This window comes from Macaca nemestrina, unplaced genomic scaffold (genome assembly GCF_043159975.1).
Source record: "Macaca nemestrina isolate mMacNem1 unplaced genomic scaffold, mMacNem.hap1 Scaffold_529, whole genome shotgun sequence".
Taxonomy (NCBI): Eukaryota; Metazoa; Chordata; class Mammalia; order Primates; family Cercopithecidae; genus Macaca; species Macaca nemestrina.
Window position 1 is genome coordinate 28,554 of NW_027257705.1, and position 21,837 is coordinate 50,390.

The window sequence follows — 21,837 nt, forward strand, 5'->3', positions numbered from 1 at the left end:
AACTGCCTATTCATAAATCTGATTCAAATTATATGTTATTTATGTGATAAGCCCCCTTAATTATTAATATTTTGGCAAACAATCTAAAACTAAGGCTCTTTCTAAAAATATCCATTTGCAGTGATCCACAGCAATTCTAAATGCTTATGTAAAATTCACTTAAATTTCTCACATCTGCTAAATTAGGTTAGCAATCTTACCTAGCAGTCTCTCCCTGCATTACATTGATTCATTCTCCTGGATTATTTTAAAAATTGTTATCTGCCAGAGGATTATGGAATAAACTAGTAAAAACGAGGAAAAAATGGAGGTGATGCACTGTATGTATGTTTTTCAATGTCTGCACAAGCTTAAAGAAAGTGTGTAGGTTCTTTTAAATTACATATATCAGGTGTTTTATCATGTTATCCCTTCTACTTCTGAAGATATTCTGCACATTTTAGAGTAATACCATGATAATGCAGAACTCAAGTGCTTTTGTTTTTCTGGAAATGCACATTACAATAAGTGATTTGCATAAGAAATGATTTGCATTCTAAATGTAGATGATTTAAGGAAAGTGGCTGCACTAAGAACCTCAAGCTAGAATTCTACTCTTATCCCTTAGTTACCTTCACATTTGGCAATATACTATAGATTATACCTGCTTTAAGACTTAAAATGTAAACTTTTAGAAAGTAATGTTCTAGACTGTTCAATAAAATGCACAAAATTATAAAATGCATTTTATTGTCAAAGGTTGAGAATTTTAAAATCAGAGTTAAACATTTTAAAGGTAACCTGTTTAAAATTGATTAAAATTGCATTTTTCCCTTGAGTAAGATTGCTTCTGTAAGTGGTTAGTTTAAAACAATGTAAATAAATAAAACAAACCAACAGCAACAGTGAATAAAACTTAAATTTCAACGATTTCTGTCATTTGCAAAAGATGATATATCTCCAGTGACATGTGCAGAGAAAACAAAATTCAGGTCATGGCAACTTTGAAAAATTATTAATTGCATAGCATTTAGAGAAGCAGTATTTTACTTAATATTTGGTATAACTAAAAGGAACTCCTTGGCATAAACCTTTTAAATTATTGGAGAGAAAAAAATAGTGATTCTGTGCCTTTAATTTCCCTTTCTGAGCGAGGGAAGGCTGCACACCACTGACAGGCTCACTTGTTCCCGTCTTTAATGTGCAATCTGTTTTCTCCAGCGGAGGGCACTCAGTGTATCACAAACTCAAGCATTAGCACCAACAAGCTCTGAGCATCATCAGTCTCTGGAAAGCCTTCTGAATTAGACAAGGGCTGCCTCTCAGCACAGCTACAAAACACTTTAAACCTGACCAGCTAAATGGATAAACCTAGCCTGCATAGCTTTTAAACTGGGGTCTCATACAGCACAGGAGGCCTACTTGCTTCAAGAACTGAAAATCCAGAGGATGAATTGCTTTATCTGGGAATGGCAAAAGCCAGCACAATAAGGAATGCCAGGTATTCTGAAGATTTTCTTTTTTTCCTCTCTTTTTACGGAGAAGTTGGTTACCTCCGAGATGGGCTGTAGCTCTTTTGCACAGATTGCCAATTACTGCTGATGGGTCTCTGGTGAATTACACAATGGTCCTCAGAGCCTAGAGTCCCTCCCCCCTCCCTATCCCCCCAACGGCTTCCTTTTCCCTGCCCCCCTCACCATCCCACCCTGTGCTGATTTTTATATATATATATGTATATATATATATGTTTTTTTTTTTTTTTTTTTTTTTTTTGCCTGTCCTCTCGGGGAAGTTTGTATGGGGCTACTAGCTCACATGCGGGATCAGAATGGTGTGAATGACAGCCGCACTGTGTCATGAAGGTGGTGGTGGTTTCCGCACAAGAGACCAAATAAGAAGAAAGCTGAGAGAGGGGGGAAACGTTTTTGGATGACAAAGGATGGGTAAGTGAACTTTTGTTGTTTTCTTCTGAGCAAAGCTGATCCTCTTGGCTTCCTATCCTCAGTCGTGGCATTAGCAGATAAAAGACGGGGAAACAGGCAAAGAGCAGCAGCCTTTGAGTTTGCCAGTTGATTCACTATACTTGCTATTATATTTTTAGATCATTTTCCTTTTTGCAGTGTTTTTTTTTTTTTTAATCTGTAAATGCACAACACGAACTTAAACAGACTCTAGAGAAATATCTTTAAGACTGTCTCTGCTGTCTGCGTATCCACAGCTTGGGAATTGAGCATGAGATAAATATTGTGTTTGCTTCTATTTCTTGATAATATTAACGAGGCTTATGTTTCTGGTAGCTGTCACGATGACTATTAACACTTTGCTGCGTGTGTGTAGGGGTGGGGTCCTTACTTTATCAGAGGTTGCACAAGGGCTTGTTTTATCTTTGAAGCTGGATTCTGAACACAGCTTCCGAATTTCCAGCAGTCATTTGCCAGTCTTATTTTTTCAAGTGTGACTGGCTTTTTCCCCCCCTTTCTCCTGTCTGGAAGAGCTGGAATGTATTTCAATGAGTCTGTAGCTGGCAAGAGGACAGACAGCAAGATCGGGTTTTAAATTAAAAAAAAAAAAAAAAAAAAAAAAAACCTTAACTGTTTGAGAAGAAGGATGGGTTTTAGATCAGGGATTTGGTTGATTGCCTCTTGGTTAAAATTTTAAAAATTTAAGGAAAAAAAAAAGAAACTGCAACACATGGTAGTTGTTTCTTTTTTTTCTCTCCATTAAGAAATAATAAATCTACTGTTGACAGAGGAAAGAAGTCCCTTAACATGCAATGACTTGGAAATGCAGTGTAAGTGCCAATAGATTGTAACTTTGCAGGCTTTCTGAAGTTAATTGAGGTTGGGGAGAAAAAAGTCAGTGAGAAATAAGCAGAGATCAGGGTGATGTGGAGAAAAATAGTAGTTGGCTGCTTCTTTCCTTGTTTATCCTTCGAATTTGCAAAAGCAACTCTGTTTAAAATAATGACAAAGTAATACTACACAATATTTTTTGCTTTTTAGGCAAATATTTAATAAGAATTTTGACAGTCTTAACTTTGGAGTGTTCTCCGTTATGAGTATTTAGATATCTTAGCTCCTGTATCATTGGGCAGGGAGCCACAGTATGCAATAATCTATGCTTATTAACAACTTGAGAGCACCTCGTACTGGTATTTGTCTTCATCCAATGCTTCATTGGCTGCCTATACTACTCTCAATGCTGTTTTTCCAGAGCTCACACATTGCGCTCCTATTATACAATAAGTACACGATTCAGGCAGGGCAAACTTGGGTTACCTTGACAGCTTATTGAAGCTCTTTTGCCAAATCACAGCCTGTTTGCTCAACTAGGAAAGACGTACAGGCACCAGGTTTACTGTGTCACATTTTTGACCTTACCAGAGTACATCGTACACTTCCTTTTGGTACTGTCGTTCAATACAGTGGCTAGCCAAATATTATTGTTATTAAAATGTCAGCATTCAGTGGTGAGAAAGGCTCTGTGCTTTTCAATGTTGAAATAAGTAGGAACTCCTGAAACTCAAAAAGGCTTTTCTTAGTTCTATGGGACTGTGGTGATTTGAAGATCAAGGAAGAAAAAGTGAAACCTAAGCAGCAAACATGCAACACTGAAGAAAATAATGCTCAAAATGTTAATGCATTTTCCTTAAATCAACTGTCCCATTCCTACAGTAGAGGAAATGCCCCTGTTATTGGTAAACCGGCGGTGATTTATTTTAATAGCTTCACAATGTGCATCTGTCTTTTTTTTAATATCGTAGGTTTCCATTTAATTACGCAGCTGAAAGGCATGAGTGTGGTGCTGGTGCTACTTCCTACACTGCTGCTTGTTATGCTCACGGGGGCTCAGAGAGCTTGCCCAAAGAACTGCAGATGTGATGGCAAAATTGTGTACTGTGAGTCTCATGCTTTCGCAGATATCCCTGAGAACATTTCTGGAGGGTCACAAGGCTTATCATTAAGGTTCAACAGCATTCAGAAGCTCAAATCCAATCAGTTTGCCGGCCTTAACCAGCTTATATGGCTTTATCTTGACCATAATTACATTAGCTCAGTGGATGAAGATGCATTTCAAGGGATCCGTAGACTGAAAGAATTAATTCTAAGCTCCAACAAAATTACTTATCTGCACAATAAAACATTTCACCCAGTTCCCAATCTCCGCAATCTGGACCTCTCCTACAATAAGCTTCAGACATTGCAATCTGAACAATTTAAAGGCCTTCGGAAACTCATCATTTTGCACTTGAGATCTAACTCACTAAAGACTGTACCCATAAGAGTTTTTCAAGACTGTCGGAATCTTGATTTTTTGGATTTGGGTTACAATCGTCTTCGCAGCTTGTCCCGAAATGCATTTGCTGGCCTCTTGAAGTTAAAGGAGCTCCACTTGGAGCACAACCAGTTTTCCAAGATCAACTTTGCTCATTTTCCACGTCTCTTCAACCTCCGCTCAATTTACTTACAATGGAACAGGATTCGCTCCATTAGCCAAGGTTTGACATGGACTTGGAGTTCCTTACACAACTTGGATTTATCAGGGAATGACATCCAAGGAATTGAGCCGGGCACATTTAAATGCCTCCCCAATTTACAAAAATTGAATTTGGATTCCAACAAGCTCACCAACATCTCACAGGAAACTGTCAATGCGTGGATATCATTAATATCCATCACCTTGTCTGGAAATATGTGGGAATGCAGTCGGAGCATTTGTCCTTTATTTTATTGGCTTAAGAATTTCAAAGGAAATAAGGAAAGCACCATGATATGTGCAGGACCTAAGCACATCCAGGGTGAAAAGGTTAGTGATGCAGTGGAAACATATAATATCTGTTCTGAAGTCCAGGTGGTCAACACAGAAAGATCACACCTGGTGCCCCAAACTCCCCAGAAACCTCTGATTATCCCTAAACCTACCATCTTCAAACCTGACGTCACCCAATCCACCTTTGAAACACCAAGCCCTTCCCCAGGGTTTCAGATTCCTGGCGCAGAGCAAGAGTATGAGCATGTTTCATTTCACAAAATTATTGCAGGGAGTGTGGCTCTCTTTCTGTCAGTGGCCATGATCCTCTTGGTGATCTATGTGTCTTGGAAACGCTACCCAGCCAGCATGAAACAACTCCAGCAACACTCTCTTATGAAGAGGCGGCGGAAAAAGGCCAGAGAGTCTGAAAGACAAATGAATTCCCCTTTACAGGAGTATTATGTGGACTACAAGCCTACAAACTCTGAGACCATGGATATATCGGTTAATGGATCTGGGCCCTGCACATATACCATCTCTGGCTCCAGGGAATGTGAGGTATGAACCATGATCCTCCTAAAAGCATTTCTACTGCGGGGAAGGAGAGGTAAATGTTTGAAGCCCTAGAGGTGTCTCTAATCACTAGAAAGATTAATGACCCTTTTGCTTTTGGGTTTTGCTCAGTATGAAAGGTTACTTAATTAAATTACAACCACCAGGAAATTGACTGCTTTTTTTTTTTTTTTAATGGTTGAAACTTGAAGGAAGTTCATTCAAGGATAAGTTGGAATAAAGCACTATGTTAAAACATCTGCTTTTTAACAATTTGTATACAGGGGTTGGACTTAAAAACACACATACAAACAAAACTCTTTTCATTCTGAAATTTCTGTCTGGTTCTTGGTGTTTGACTTTTGTAATGGAGTAAAGAAGAGGGGCCAGCTTAATTTAAAAATAAAGTGAGTTTACCAAAATTCCAGAAGGTAATGAAGATTTAAACCAAAGAGCAATTTTCCCAAGGGTTGATTTTGTTGTAAATTTTTAGTTTGAATGAAAGCATGCAACAGGGATCTTACACCCGTGTTACTTGCCATTTAGTTATTATACCAGCATAGAGAATGTCAGAGGCCTACTGTGTAATTGTATCAGATTCCTAAGGTGTCTTTTATTTTTTTTTCCTTCTTTCCTACTTTCTTTCACTCCTTCCTTTCCTTCCTTTTTCTTCCTTTATTTTTTTGTTTTGTTTTGTTTTTTAATTACTGGGTTATAGATCTGATTTAAAAGGTTTTTATGCACTGGCTATTTGTGTTTAATCAGAATGAAACTTCAATTCCATGCTTTGGCTTTGTCCCTGGTAACTAAAATCAGGTCACAATTTTGTGGATGATTTAGCAATGACAAAATGGCAGTCATAGCAAGGACTGTTTGTCAGTATTGCTGTCATCCCCAAAAGAAATGATATGTATTCTTGTTAAACTTATTCAGAAGTAAGTGATACAAATATTCATAAATAAAAGGAGAGAGGTTTGAGTTCTGGGTATTCTCCCTTTCTGTAACAGCCTCAAATAAAGGCGTACCTTCCGTGTTATATTATTTTTGTTTTTATAAGAATAAATTTGGACCCGGTTTCTGATTATTTAATTTTAAAGATCACTTACAGGAACGTGTTAATGAGTAGACACATAGTCACAAATTTCAAACTTGTCAATAAATAATACAGGATGTAGATTGTTCTTTTCTTGGTAAAGTTGATCCTTATGTGCAAAGACTGACTACCAAGGCCTTGTTGCTGGAAGAAACTAGTGAAGAGAGGTTAAAGTCTGGGAATATAATGTTTTAGTATCTGATTTTAGATGATTACTCTTTCAAAAGACAGTTTTAATGAGTATTTAAAGATGTTGCCCTTTCTAATGCTAGTTAACAGTTGGAAAATATAATTTGCTCTTTGATAGTGTATACTCCAATTTCTCCATAGTCCTAACTGCAAATGCTAATGAAAATGTTTTCAGACAAAGCACTGAATTTGAAATAATCTCTAACTCAGTACAATTTGGACTATTGAACTGTTCTTCAAAGAGTTCATTTTCGCCTTTTTTTGTGTATCATTGAAAATAAGAGAAGTAATCCCAGATAGTAAATTCCTAAAAGGAAACTGTATAAGCAATTGCCCTTAAAAATTAAAGAGAATAAAAGATTTTCTATAAAAGTCTAACAAGGCTTGATGTTTTTATTGCAGGCCCACAATTATACAATATACTTGAATATTAGTAACACAAGTTCATCATATTTTATTCTGGGTTCTCCTTATATTTTGTGATCCTCTTAAAGGCTGGTAACATAAAAAGTAAAGAAAAATCTAGATGCATTAATTCATTTTCTCTTGACGTTTGGAGTAGAATGATGATTTTTATTTTTAAGAATCACCAAGAAGAAGGAAACATTCTTAAAGAACCAGGACTTGAGAGCCAGGGTTCTAAAACTTTTCCAGAGATCTTAAGTTTCACAGATTATTGCATCAAAAACCCTAGGCATTACCATGATAGAAACAAATTTAAAAGATGGTTCCTTTAATTAAAACGTGTATTTAAAACCACATTTTGATATTGTATGTGTTATATAGATTGACATTTAATGTCATGAAATTGCACTAGTATTGTTGGAAATGAATCTGTTGTTAAGGCATTAAATAATGAAGAATGTAATTAAATATTGTAATAATTCTGTTGAGTCAAAATGGAATCCTTACTGAAGTAGCTCAAACTTTCTGTGGCCTAAAACATGGAAATTAGAAGGCTATACATTTAAGATCATATGTCCATTTAGGATGAGGAGGGGGGGGTGCTATAAAACTACATTTAAATGAATTTCAACTTGTTTTAAAACAAAAACATACAAAAACAAACATTGCAGGGGTCACCCCATTTTTTGACAGAATGTTTGCTGTATTACAGTTATAGGTAGATATAAACAATGAGGAAAAGCAAACTCTTAGAAATTGTTATACAGAAAGCCCTAATTACTTCCTACTTCTTTGTCACTCAGAGTAAATTTTCTCCTGTTGAGAAATATTCCTTTGGACCAAATTTCTCTACAAAATAGAGTCAAGAGAGGGCAGTGATTTGCCTAAGTTTACAATGTTTTTGGAATAGTAGAAGTATGCTGAATTTTAACCTGGCATTGTTTCATAAGTCTCATACATCACTAGTTTAGCAGAGAATCATTAATATATTTATAAGACATTTTTGTGAGGTAGGTTTTTTTAAAAAAATATTCAAAACACCAAACTCTACCCAATAAAGCCATAAATATTTAATTGGGAAACTTAGCACCAAATGCTAATTTTCTAAGATAGTGCCTTGAAGAAATAAAAATTGCATTAAATTTAAAATTCTGCTTTCCACCTAACTTTATATTCAGTTACCATTACCTAAATATGGTTACAAGATCCATTTTGTTTGTTTTTTTTTTTTTGAGAGGATTTTTTAAAATTGAGATTATTGATTAGATTGGTGTTTGTGAACTTCCATACAAATATAGCATGTAATTTTCAAATTAAATAATTTTGTCTCTATGTTTTGCAACTTTTAATTCTGAAAAGTCCATGTGCACATACCATACTGATAAAATGCAGGATAATATTTTAATAACTTGGGCAGTAAAAATTGTTCATATCTATAAAAGAGAAATAGAGTAGATAGTTATGAGTAATTAATATGATATATAGCACAAGTATAAGGGATACATACATCTCAATCATCATACTTTGAGTAGAACAGTGTGCTTGGTTGAACTGAATCATTCACTTTGTTCTCAATATGTACTCAGAAAAGAGAATTTAAAGCCAAAATGATACAGCTTTTCCTAAAACTGTAAGGTGTTACTATAAATAGACAAAATGCAAATATTTACTTTTAAAAATAGCTTGTGTAGCTTGGCATAATGTTATCTCATTAAAAAATATGATCAGGGCTATAAAGTTGCTTCATTCTGCATATCAAATTTTTCCTTCAAAATTGTAAAGAACAAAGTTTTGAATTTCTAGTTCTTCTAGAATTTGTTTCATCAACTAAAAATAACAAGGGCCTTTATATTAGACAATGTGAATACAGGACAAGAAAGAACATTTGTAGTGTGGTGTGTACATTTAAAAAAATTAAATTGGTAAAAACTTAAAATGAATGAATGTAGTCTCTAAAGAGACTCTCCATCCAAAGTGTTTCAATAGTTAAGTAATTGAAATATAAAGTTTAATGATCCCATAGTGCTAACAGTGCTGCTATTAGGAAAATAGCAGTAAAGGTGACGTTATAGGTGTATATTTTCCGAATATTTAATATTTTCGTTACTTTCTTCAAAATTGAGCAAAATTAAAAAAAATTACTGGTTTTCAGTTGGGGTTATATAATTTCTTTCACTGTTATGCAGAGGGTGGTATAAACCATTTCTAACAATTTATATTTATTGACTATGTTAGGTCAGGTTCAAACAATTAGCATAGAGTAGACCATTAACAACTTCTCACATTTTAGATATTTGATATTTTGCAGTGTGCTAAGTGAATTTCCAAGGACTACTAAGCAAAATGTATGTACAAAGACGATTCTAAGGAAAGCAGACCCAGTTACCTTGAGTTTAATTAACGGTTTATCAACATAAAGCTATAGAAAACAAACTATTTAGGTGGCTGACTACAACTGTGTCATGATACAATGTTATAATTGAAACTGTATTTGTATATTAAATAGAATGTGTGTGTGTTTGTATATGAGTTTATCCAGGTATGTATGTCTGTATATATGTGTGTGTGTGTGTGTGTGTGTGTGTGTATTGAGAGACAGAATATAAACATTTTTCCATCAGAATTAATGTCCATGAAAATTAATTAAATTTTGTTACTACAATTTAAATTATTAGTAACAAAAATTTGAGGTCAAAATTACCAAGATTTGTTTTAGTTAGGAATATGGTCCTTAAGGTAAATGTATTACCATATCTAAAAATTTTAAGTGTCGTCAGGCGCGGTGGCTCATGCCTGTAATCCCAGTACTTTGGGAGGCCAAGGAGGGTGGATTACTTGAGGTCAAGAGTTTGAGACCAGTCTGGCTAACATGGTGAAAACCTGTCTCTACTGAAAATAATAAAAATTAGCTGGTCATGGTGGTGCATACCTACAATCTCAGTTACTAGGGAGGTTGAGGCAAGAGAATCGCTTGAACCCAGGAGGTGGAGGATGCAGTGCAAGATCATACTACTGCACTGCTGCCTGGGCGACAGAGAAAGACTCCATCTCAAAATAAATAAATAAACAAAATATAAATTATAAGTGTCTTACATCTATGTAGTCTAAAATTCTTTTTTAAAAAACAAAATTTAACATATAGTCAAGTCTGTATTTATACTACATATTGTCATTTTTTGTGTTACTTTAGACTTGTCACTTCATTTCTCTGTGACGCGTCACTCAAACGAGTGACTCAGCTGGCACAGTGTTTCCCAACACAAAGCAATTCCTAGATTAGCATAAAATTTGTAAAATCTCAATGGTCATTCTCAGAACTAAAAATGCAGGATGAGCTATGGAGAAAAAGACTGAGCTACTTACATTCATTGGTCAATGAGAAAAGAAAGAGCTTCTTCAGTTACTAAAAACTGGGGTGCCCAGGTAAGCAGCCACACAATTTCTTTATGCTTGAGGGGAAAATATGTACCCCACACATACAAACATGTGAGCACATGAGTGCACGCTCCCACACACATATATGTCTTTGAAATTCTGCTAAGTAACTAGATGTTTTGAAAGCACTTAAAACTATGTCTGCTTTTTAAAAAAATCGATTGTCTGAATTAGGTCCAATTAAAATCTATTTGTGAATAGAGTTTTCATTAGAATTCACAAATGGTAGTGATGAAGAGTGACAGCTGCCAAAAAAAGACCGACATAGCTAATTTAGGAAAGATTTTAAACTGACAATAAATGACCCTTTTTTTTTTTTTCTAGAATTAGTTGGTATTAGCATCTCACCGACCAGGTTTTAATAAATGATTGCTCTCTAAGACTCTAAGCTGAGAAGTCTACGGTCTTAAGAATGTGTAGCTTTTGACACACCCCAATAATATCCACAGGATGCCAGAATTTCCTTCATGAGACCTTTCTGTGTTTATAAAATGTAATCATCCCTAGTTCTTCTCAGGAATTGCATTTGGAGATAGTTTTATGCTTTAGGAGTTGCTCAGTAATATTTTCACTGGGGACTTGGTGACTCATCTGAATTTTCATGTCTCTAGAGTTTCATGATTCACTAAATCAAAGCGAAGCAGAAGCAACCTGTATATCACTAGACACTGAGAGTTTTGAAAAACTAGTATGTCTTTTGATCAGTGAAAAGCATGAAGTGATATTGAATATGTTTTAAAAATTAAAATTGCTTTTTATAGTACCAGAAGAACCATCATTCACTGAGTCAGTTTAATAAAATCTCAATATTCATGAAAGGAAAAAGAAATTACAGGACTATTTTTCTCATGCACTCCATAAGCCATTAAAATTGTAACTGTAAGGTAGGAAAGGTTGAGAAAAAAAAGCACAGTATTTCCTAAGGTATCAAAACAATTGTTTTTTTAAATAAACATCTGCTAGAAGCTGCTAGATAAGTTCAAAGACTATGTATTTAAACTCCTGCTAAAGAGTTTAAAAATAATGCTTTCACTGCCAAGAGAAATTAAAGTCTAAACAAACATAACCACGGAAAATTAGTCCTTTACAAGGGAGGCCAGGTAATATGGTACACCTATAGTCCCAGTTACTTGTGAGGCTAAGGTAGTAAGATTGCTTAAGGCCAAAAGTTCTAGGTTGTCCTGAGCAGTGTTTGAGCCTGTGAATAGCCTCTGTGCTCCAACCTGGGCAAAACTTAGGGGCTGTCTCTAAAACTTACAAATAATGAAAGGTAAGACCTTAAATTTACTTACATAAAGTTTGTAAACTTAAGTTTGGGGAATGAAATGATAGCAAAGTCATTTGATTTAATGTCATAAAGTTTGACCTTAAGTCAAATCGATACATTATAATATTGCAAACATAAGTTTGGGGAATGAAATGACAGCAAAGCTGATACATATTAATAAAATATTTAAAAATGGTGAAAATGTAAGAAATTCAGAAAAAAATATGAGGAAGCATGATTAAAAGGAAAACCCTGAACACAAACTTTAAACTATTAGTATATTTTATTTCCATATACAACAATAATAATAAATGCCATAACCTTATTATGTATTTGCTTAAAATAAGTTAGCAAACTTGCTTAAAATAAGTTAGCAAATGTGCTTAAAATAAATGCATATGAGCAAATATATAACTCAATAAGGTTATGGCATTTAGCATTATTGTTTGTACATGGAAATAAAATATACTAATATTTTAATGGTAATGAATTAAAATATAAATATCAAAGTAACTTTGAAATATTTCATTTAAACAGCTATATACAATTAAACACTCATGTATCTTCTATAAATATTTCTAAAATACTAACATGTATATTGAATACAGATGGTATTGCTTTTGAATACAGACAGATAATTGCTTTTTAATAAACACAGTTCTGTACTAACTTATCCAGTTTATATGCATTGTCTCAAAATTAAATATTTGTGGAAGATACATAAAAAGGAATTTAATGACAGAAATTTTTTATTTCCTCTCTCATTGCCTCAATTTGGTATGACTGTTTTCCAGATTTGGGGATGTCCACATACCATAACTTGTAAGGTATGTTGTCTTCTTTACCTAGTTTTTCATCTCTTTGTTTACTGAATGCAGACCTCAGAGAAAAGTGGAAAAATGCAATCATTACATCTAGCAAGAAGAATCACTTTTTCCATTTTTTTTTTAAACACAAGTTCTTCTAGCGGAAGTAATTAAGGTATAGTAAACATTTTGACTGCAGGTTTTAAAATACAATGGTCAGGTGTAGGGTAACTATAATGTCAAAACTTATGACACATAATTTTTACTTTTACCTACATTTTAATGGGTCAGGCCTTCAAATATCATTGCTTTAAAACCAAAAAACGAATAAATTTTTAACAAACAGACAAACTAAGATAAACATGGATGAGTTGTTTAAGAGAATTCACTGTATTTTTAGGATCTAAATAAGCAATATATGCTTCAAAATAGGAATATATAGAGTTATGATTTGATTCTATTTGGGCTAAATTTTTAAACTTAAAGCAAAATTACATAGACACTAATTTTGGAGTAGCAAAAAATATAGAAAAAAAATGCCTGCAAATGTTCTTTTATTTTGGAAGGACAGTGCTACTTAATTCGTATTCACTGTATGTTTTTCACTTTCAAAGTATAACAATTGTTGTTTAGTTGCCTTCTCTTAAAATAAAATGTCATTAGGTAAAGCCTTGAAATTGTGATGATTTTATTGAGACAAATAGAAACAGTCTTTGGGTATAAATTCTAAATTTGCATTTCAATTCTTCCCTCCTTCCTCAAGCCACATTAACTGAAACATACATTCTTTCACTTGCTCTTGAAGATCTAAATATTTGAGGTGTTAAATTATTAAAAGTTGATTCCTTATTTCCTTTCACTGACTCATATTAAGAAATGACACCTTAAAAATATGTTTGTTTGTTTCATCATAAATTTCATCATGATGCATTCATTTCACTATTAAGTGCTTTGATATTTACAGTCATAAATTGATACCACTCTTGTCAGTTGTTCCTAATAAGACTTAAAGAAACAATGGAAATACACATTAATTAGGTTTGAGTCTTTTTTAGTATGGTCACCATAGATGAAAAAATGATATTTTCTTCTCTATTTATAGTTCTGTAAAAGTAATAGCAGAGAGGTCAGCCTTGAAGTACTTTAGGTTGATGGTCAAACCACAACATGGACAAATATTGCCTTGGTCCAGTGGTTAGATCAAGGGGTGAAAAAGAGGTCTTAGATTTGAAGTGGACTCACTTTACTTCTTTAATATTGGACAAGTAAATATATATCTGACCTTTCTGTGATATAATTTTTTCATCTATTGAACTAGGATAATAACTTTCCAAGTAACTTGTTGAAATGATTAATGAGGTACTATTCAAAAACCACTCTGAACTCCACCATAAAAAGCTTCAGTGTAAATAAGAATGATTATTAACCATAAGCCCTACTGTTTACTGAAAAATGCAAAATATAATGTAGCTGTATTATTTTCATTGTTATTATTAGTTACAATGCTGGTTATAATACTCCCTGATGTAGAAACAAGTGTTATGGTTACATTTTTACTAAAGTGAATAATAAACATGACCTTTCTGTCCCTTGTCTGAGCTGTAATTTAGTTTGGGTACCAGAGCTGGCAATATTTAATAATACCTCAGGATTTGTAAAATACTCCCTTGATGGAACATTTTATTCACCTTGCAAAGAAAGCAGCATTTATAATTATTTTGTTGTTACTATGTCTAAAGAAGAAAGGAGTTAGAGAAACAACTTATAAATTCCCGATCTTATCAGATATCATACTTCAGTTCATTTTAACAAGCAGAACAGTTTGTTTGTTTGTTTGTTGGCTTTTGTTTTGTTTTTTGTTTTATTTTGATACAGAGTCTCACTCTGTCGCCCAGGCTGGAGTGCAATTGTACCATCTCAGCTCACTGCAACCTCCACCTCCTGGGTTCAAGCGATTCTCCTGCCTCAGCCTCCTGAGTAGCTGGGACTCCAGGCATGTGCTACCATGCCTGGCTAGTTTTTGTATTTTTAATAGAGACAGGGTTTCACCATGTTGGCCAGGCTGGTCTTGAACTCCTGACCTCAGGCGATCTGCCCTCCCTGGCCTCCCAAAGTGCTGGGAGTACAGGTGTGAGCCACTGTGGCCGGCCTTGGAAACAGTTTTTTCATTCCCCAGGTGTTTATGCATCACACATGACAAGTGGGAGTTTTCAGCAATACATTAGATATTCCTTTTGAATTCAGAAATTATTAGTAAGTGATTTAAAGAATAATTGATATGGCTCTAGGGCATATATATGTGTGTTATATATAATTTTTTTTTTTTTTTTTTTTTTTTTTTTTTTTTTTTTTGAGACGGAGTCTCGCTCTGTCACCCAGGCTGGAGTGCAGTGACCGGATCTCAGCTCACTGCAAGCTCCGCCTCCCGGGTTCACGCCATTCTCCTGTCTCAGCCTCCCGAGTAGCTGGGACTACAGGCGCCTGCCACCTCGCCCGGCTAAGTTTTTGTATTTTTAGTAGAGACGGGGTTTCACTGTGTTACCCAGGATGTGTTATATATAATTTAATAATTTGTACATAAGTATTTATATTGGTTAAGTATAAGCTCTTATATTTGTAGAAATATGTATTGCATCATTCTTATTATTGTCCCCATAGTGAAATATATTTTAAACTGAATCACATTTCTTTCTAAGTTTTTCAATGGAATATTTCTCATTATACGATTGTGTACTATGAAATAAGAGAGGGCACCACTGACAAAAAAAAAAAAAAACAAAAACAAAACCAAAAAACAAACAAACAAAAACCCATAAAGACAAAATAGTAATGTTACATTTGCTTGAGGAGACAAATGATTTTCTTTGTGATTGGTAAAGCATAATTATTCCAATAAGGGGATTCTGCCAGTGGTTGATATATCTATTTTGATTATGTACTATGGAACTAGGGAAATAACATGGTTTGGGTTCTCCCTGTGAGATGGATCAGAGTTAAAATTGCATTAATCAGTTGTCCTCCATGAGCCCTTACTCTGAATGGAGGATAACAAGGATGTTTTGGATCTCCAAGAAATTAGTGTCACTTCAGGGTTTGTGTGGAGTAATCCCCAAAAAGTCTGATTACTTCACATTCCCCAGTACACAGTCACCTTAGAAAATAATTATAGATCTCGCTGGAGAAGGCTGGGGGAAAGTTTAACAGCATACATTTTTCATAGTATAGCAGGGTCTTTCCTCAAGGGGACCTGTCTGCCTTTTCATTCAGTGGATTCTGGGTCTGTAAACTGACTCAAGTCTGGGAATTGATTATGGGATCATGACTCTTTTGGTGATTCAAATTAGACTTCCGTTCACTTGAGCTAGAACTCTTCCACTTATGCAGATCAAGTACGAATTCAATGAATTTCTATGTACTTCTCCTCTAGGGACACCATGATTAACTAGTCAGCATCATAGATCTTTTTTGAGTCAGGGTATTCTGATCACTGCTTTGACTCATCATGGTAACCATGCTCACCTTGTCTTTGGTGATTAAGTTCTGACACCAGGTCCATGCCACTCTGGAATTCCATTTTGTTCATTGCACTTAGGGATTCCAATTTGATAGTAGCTGTTTGCTTTGTAACTTCTGAACCACAGAGAACAAATATTCTCAACCACTTTTTCCTCTCTCACATTTGGGACATGGCGTGTAGTGTTCTAATTAGAATTTCTTTTCTTTTATCTTTTTTTTTTTAATTTCTGAGAAGTGTTGCTTAGATGTCAATCTTGAAACTTGAGAGGTAAGGGAATTTAAAATTTAAATATAAATTTTTAACTTTTGCAAATCATAATCTCTTTGGTTCTCTGACAACTCACAGTGTGGCTTTTCCCAAATGACTGGAGGATAAGAGATTACTTAAAATAATGTGTTCCTCCTTTTCCTTTGGTATAACGTCTTCCTTTGGAATGTGTATATAATTCTCCAACAAAACATGAAGATTGACAAGGAATCCTTGGGCTAGAAAGAAGATAGCATTCATTCTCTTTCTCACTTAGTTTTTTTTTACTAAAAAATTATTGAAACAGATTATATAATTAATTATATAAGCAAATATATGATTTTATCCTACAATGTTTGACTATTTCTACTCTAATTATACTAAACAATTAGAAAGATACAAGTTATTCTGAGATATGAACAAGTATAATTTTGTGGATTAACATGATACATTTTAATTTCCATTATTTTCTAGTTATAAAGTAAATGAATGCTTTTTAAGAAAATATTGAAAACATAAAGTTATTTATAAAAATAATCAAAATAATTATCAACAAGTCCCACTATGCAGAGGTAATACTTTAAAAACTCTGGCACATAAATTCTATCATATGCACAGGTACGTGACTGTGGCTATTAGAGAAAATTAATTTCATATTAGAAACTGTATGTATATGATTGCCTCGTATTACTTTAAAGTTCACACTTTATTATGAATAGGAATGCTTTTAAAAACATAATTTTTGAAAGTATATTCCTAAGATGTGTCATTTTTTTACTTATGCCTCCCTTTTTTGTTGAACATTTGCGATGGTTCATTTCACTGTCACAAAAGTGTCTTAAATTACCTCATCATATTGATAGATTCCTACAAAAGAAAATACAAGGCCAGAAGGAATAAAAAATGTAATCTACTTAACACATTGCCAAAATTACTCTCTCAAAAACGTAACTTTTTATATTTTTTATCTTACCACATGCATTGTGTAGGAGTTCCTATTTTTCCACGTATACCCCTAACATTATTTATCTCCTTTTTTAACAATTTGACAGGTTATTTTTTAGCATGTAATGTTTACATGTTTGACGTTAGTGTAGTAGAACCTTTTTTTTCGCATTTTGTGTTACTGGATTTCTTATTTTGAAATGTGGAATATAAACAGTCTCTGAGGTCAACAATAATAACGTTATTCATTATGTTTTCTTACATTGCTTTTACTTTAAAAATGTCTTTCTCATCCTGTGTATGCTAAATATTTACTATATTTTAATAATTTCCTCTATAGGTTTATTTTTATGTTTAATTCTTAACCTATCTGAAACATACTTTAGCGTATCCATGTAAAATAGAGAACTAGTTTTTTTCCTGTTAAAACATTATAAATCTCTCTGTATATATTACTTAATAATAATGTAAAATTTTAATATATCCAGGTCATTTTTTTGCTTTCTATATTCCACTCAAGGATTCACTCTTTTTTACAATGTAAGAACCATATTTTCAAACGCCATTATAGTTTACAATATATTTTACATTTTATAAGTAAGTATTCTTGCTCCAAACACTAAATTCCACATCTACTAAAAAAGAATTGTCATGGTTTTTCTTTATCATTTATATTTGAAATGAGATTTTTGCATCTCTCTCTCTTCCTTGAACACATGTATTTGGTATTTTGACTAGAATTATGTGAATCTATGAATCAATTTGGAAATAGTTGAATCTCTACATCTTTCAAAAGGAAATATTATAAAAAGTATTGTTATAGAGCTCGATTTATGTCATTCCTTTCTATGTCCCCTTTAAAAAGTGTTCATTTGATTCACTTTAAAATTCTAATACAGACATGATAATGCACGTGTATTTATGTCCATATTTATAGGCATCCATATTTTGAATATATACATTCATTTTAGTAGAATAATTTTTTTAAAATTTTAGTTCAAAAATAATTTTGCAAAACAGAGTGTTTATCTTCTCTTTTAAATAGTTACATTTCTTATTTATTATACTTCTACATATGATGAGGAAATCTTCTAGAATGACATTATATAACTATGGTGATTTGGAGCAACTTTTTTTGTTTCTAACTTTAATTTGACTGCTGTAATTTGGTCCACTTCATTTATTTATTCAACAAAAACATATTGTGTACCTATATGAATATGTGGTAACACTGGACTCAGTGCTATTTTTAAACTAGGAAAACACTGTTTTTTAGCAAAATCTTATTTATCACAATTATCATATAGTCTTATTTATAAAAATTAACAATTATTAGGACAGACACAAATTTATTGAATGAATTTCTAGCTTTTTTTTGGTGAGGAATATCTTTTTTCCTATACTTTGGTTTTTGATTTTATGAATATTTTATATATTATTTCGTAATATTAAATGTGATTTGTATTTCTGGAATAAATTGTGGTTGTTCTTTCATTATATTCCTTTCCAGATCAGCTCATATTGAGCTCACTTTGATTTGTAATTTATAATTATCTCTTAAATAAAAAGAGATATCAATATTATGTTCTTTATTAATCGAGTTATATTTAATAATTTGTCTTTTTCTAGCTCTAAAGTCATTGAAATAATATGGAAATTGTTTTCTCTTGAAACGTACAAAATATTCATGAAAATTTGCCTTTGTAGAACTCCTTTTGGATATAATGCTGAGAAAAAATTATAAATTTTATTCAGATTTTTCTTTTATGTCTGTGAAGCAGAATGTTAAACTACAGTTTCTTATAAAATCCACATATCATTGAAAATTTAGCATGTATAGCAAATTGTTTATGTAATAATTATCCTTAAACATCTTCTCTAGTCATATATTTGTTCATTCAATTACTATAGAGCACTGCGCTACAAACTATAAATAAGGGATGTTAGCTCCTTGAGTCTGTATTCTAATAAACAGAATAAAATTCTTAGATCATTAGATGTAATTTTTCCCTAAGATTATAAATGCCTTAAAGTTCTGTTTCATTAATTGATTCTTGTTTATAATGGCTAAAGATCTACAGATTTATTGACTTTTTTCAAAGAACTAGTGGAGAATTACCTTCAAATTAAAGGAAATTATATCAATGTTCTACTTCCCAGGGTATAATACTGCCAATGTCTGTATGATTCCTCCATCCAATACTCTCTGATATTAAGTAATTTTACCTTATCAGTTACCTTTCACTTTTTTATGTAGTCAAATTATTTATTTGATCTGGATCAGAGGGCAGCAAACTATTTCTACAAATAGTAAGACAGACAATATTTTAGACTTTATGGGCCATATGGTCGATGTCATAACTACTTTGTCACTATAATACAAAAAGCTATAGAAAATATGTAAAGGATGAGTACATTTGTGTCCCAGTAAAACCTATTTACGAAAAGTGGTGGTAGGTTGGATTTAGCTTGTGTATTAGAGTTTGCTGACCTGAATCTATATCATTTTTACAGGCTTTTAAACATACTTGAGTATTCCCACTCAAGAAAGGGGGGGAGAGAGAGAGAGAGAGAGAGAGAGAGAGAGAGAGAGAGAGAGAGAGAGAGAATTTTCTTATAACTTTAAATTCTCCTCTATTACTGCTCTGTCTTATACTTCCCTTTCATAGAAAATCTTTACAAAAGATTCTACCCCAGTCTACTTTTCCCCATCAATAGCTAAGTTCTTCAGCCTACTATCATGTGGCATTAGAGCCCACTATGCCATCCAAACAGCTCTAAGTTGCCACTGACTCCATTATCACCAAATTTTATAATTTAAACAAAAATTCTTTGCTTTACTTTGATATCTCAATAATATTTAACAGTTGGCCTTTTTTCTTTCTTTGAATGTTTTCCTCCCTTGACTTCTATACATGGGTTCATTCATTTTTCATTTAATCATGCACCTTTTCCATATCTTTGTAAGTTAAAATTCCTCTACCAAGTTTTATGTTTTTCTTATGGCTATACCGTTGTGGTCTTCTCTTATTCCATCATATTCTCTCTCTCTTTCTCTCTCTCTCTCTCTCTCTCTCTCTCCCCCCCTTTCTTTCTGATCTCATTTACACACACAGAATACACTACCATTTATTTGCTAAAATAAACATGTTATTTCTCTGTTGCTTGACCTCTTCTCTGAGTTCCCCATATGTATAAATATATACCAGCTTCTTACTTGATACCTGAATTCAAATATCTGAGACATCTTAAACTCATTTCCAAAAGTAAGCCAATATCTTTTCTCCACGTTTTTCTCCCTGGTATTTCTTGTTTTCTGAATGAAGCTATCCCTTGTGACAAGCCAGAATCTCAGGAATTATCTTTAAAGCCATCCTCACCCTCATACTCCATAAGCAAGCTATCTTGGAGTCTTATTGATTTTACCTCCTAAATATATCTCAAATTCATTCATGTCTTTCCATCTTTACTAGTGATAATTTTTGTCCTATTTAGTCTCCTTAATTCAATTCTTGTTCCATTGAATTTCTTTCTCTACTACAGGTAAGGTGCAGCTTTCAAAACAAAGGTGGATCATGTTACATCCTCCTTTATTTATTTAAAGCAATTTAGTGGAGTCCTATTCTTGATAGAATGAGAACCAAAATATAAGCTAAAAAAAAAAAAAAAAAACCTGAATGACCTGGCCCTGCCTTCACAGATTTTCATTTTACACTGTCTTTGCTCTACAATCTCCGATCATGGATGACTCTACTCTCAGCACTGGCTTTATTTTGCTTTCCTCTTATTTGCATCCTCCCTCCTTTGACAAGGTTTTGATGTAAGTCTGGCCCTAGATTACCATTCACCTCCATATAATGAATTCCCATTCACCAGCTCCTCAGAAAGCCATTGCAGACATCTTTGTATAGTCAAACCACCTTGTTCTATTCTTGCTCACCCATCTGAGATGTACCCAAGTTGAGATAATCCCTTCTTTTTCATAATGATTTGATTAATGTCTGCCAATACTACTTGATCTAATTTACCCAGCAGAAGGTAACATATGACTTTTTTTTTTGGACTTTATAATTCCAGTGCCTCACTCCATGTCTTATATACAATAAAAGCTTAATAAATACTTACTGAAAGAATAAATAATTACATTCCTGAATTTTACTTTTTAAAAAATTTTCTGGCTTTTAAAAATAATTAGATATCTTCTTTGAAAAGCTTCTTTATAAATTTTTATTTCAAAATATTTATAAATTTATATCACTAAAGTTCAACACTATAGATTATGGTATAGAGTTTGTGTGGCCCAGTTTTTTAATATAAAATTTTTCTCTCATACTTTTGTTCATTAATATGCCATTTTATTACATGTTTATGTTCAAAATGATAAACTATATGAGCAAAAATTTAAAAAATTTATGTAACTTTTATGATCTTTTTTCTAAAACAATTGTGTATGCATTTTTATTACACAAAAATAATAATGTAAGCAAATTGCTTATAATCTGCCATTTTTGCTTACTGTCTTGTGAATATCTTTATATATCAGTAAGCATTCATCTACATATATTTTTAGTTAGTGAATAATATTAATTTATTTTACATGAGTTCCAATTCTCTTTTGGTAGTGTTTTCAATATTTTCAGGAAAAGCAAAT

The 21,837-nt window shown here is 33.1% G+C and overlaps 1 protein-coding gene across 1 annotated transcript; it reads left to right on the forward strand.

The window, feature by feature from the left end:
- The first annotated feature begins 1,187 nt into the window (after positions 1-1,187).
- Positions 1,188-7,141, forward strand: LOC139355373 (leucine-rich repeat transmembrane neuronal protein 4-like). Its single transcript, XM_071090078.1, has 3 exons — positions 1,188-1,480; positions 1,772-1,922; positions 3,743-7,141. Exons 2-3 carry the CDS (start codon positions 1,919-1,921, stop codon positions 5,293-5,295), a joined length of 1,557 nt encoding a protein of 518 aa, XP_070946179.1. The 5' UTR covers positions 1,188-1,480; positions 1,772-1,918; the 3' UTR covers positions 5,296-7,141.
- Positions 7,142-21,837: the final 14,696 nt, after the last annotated feature.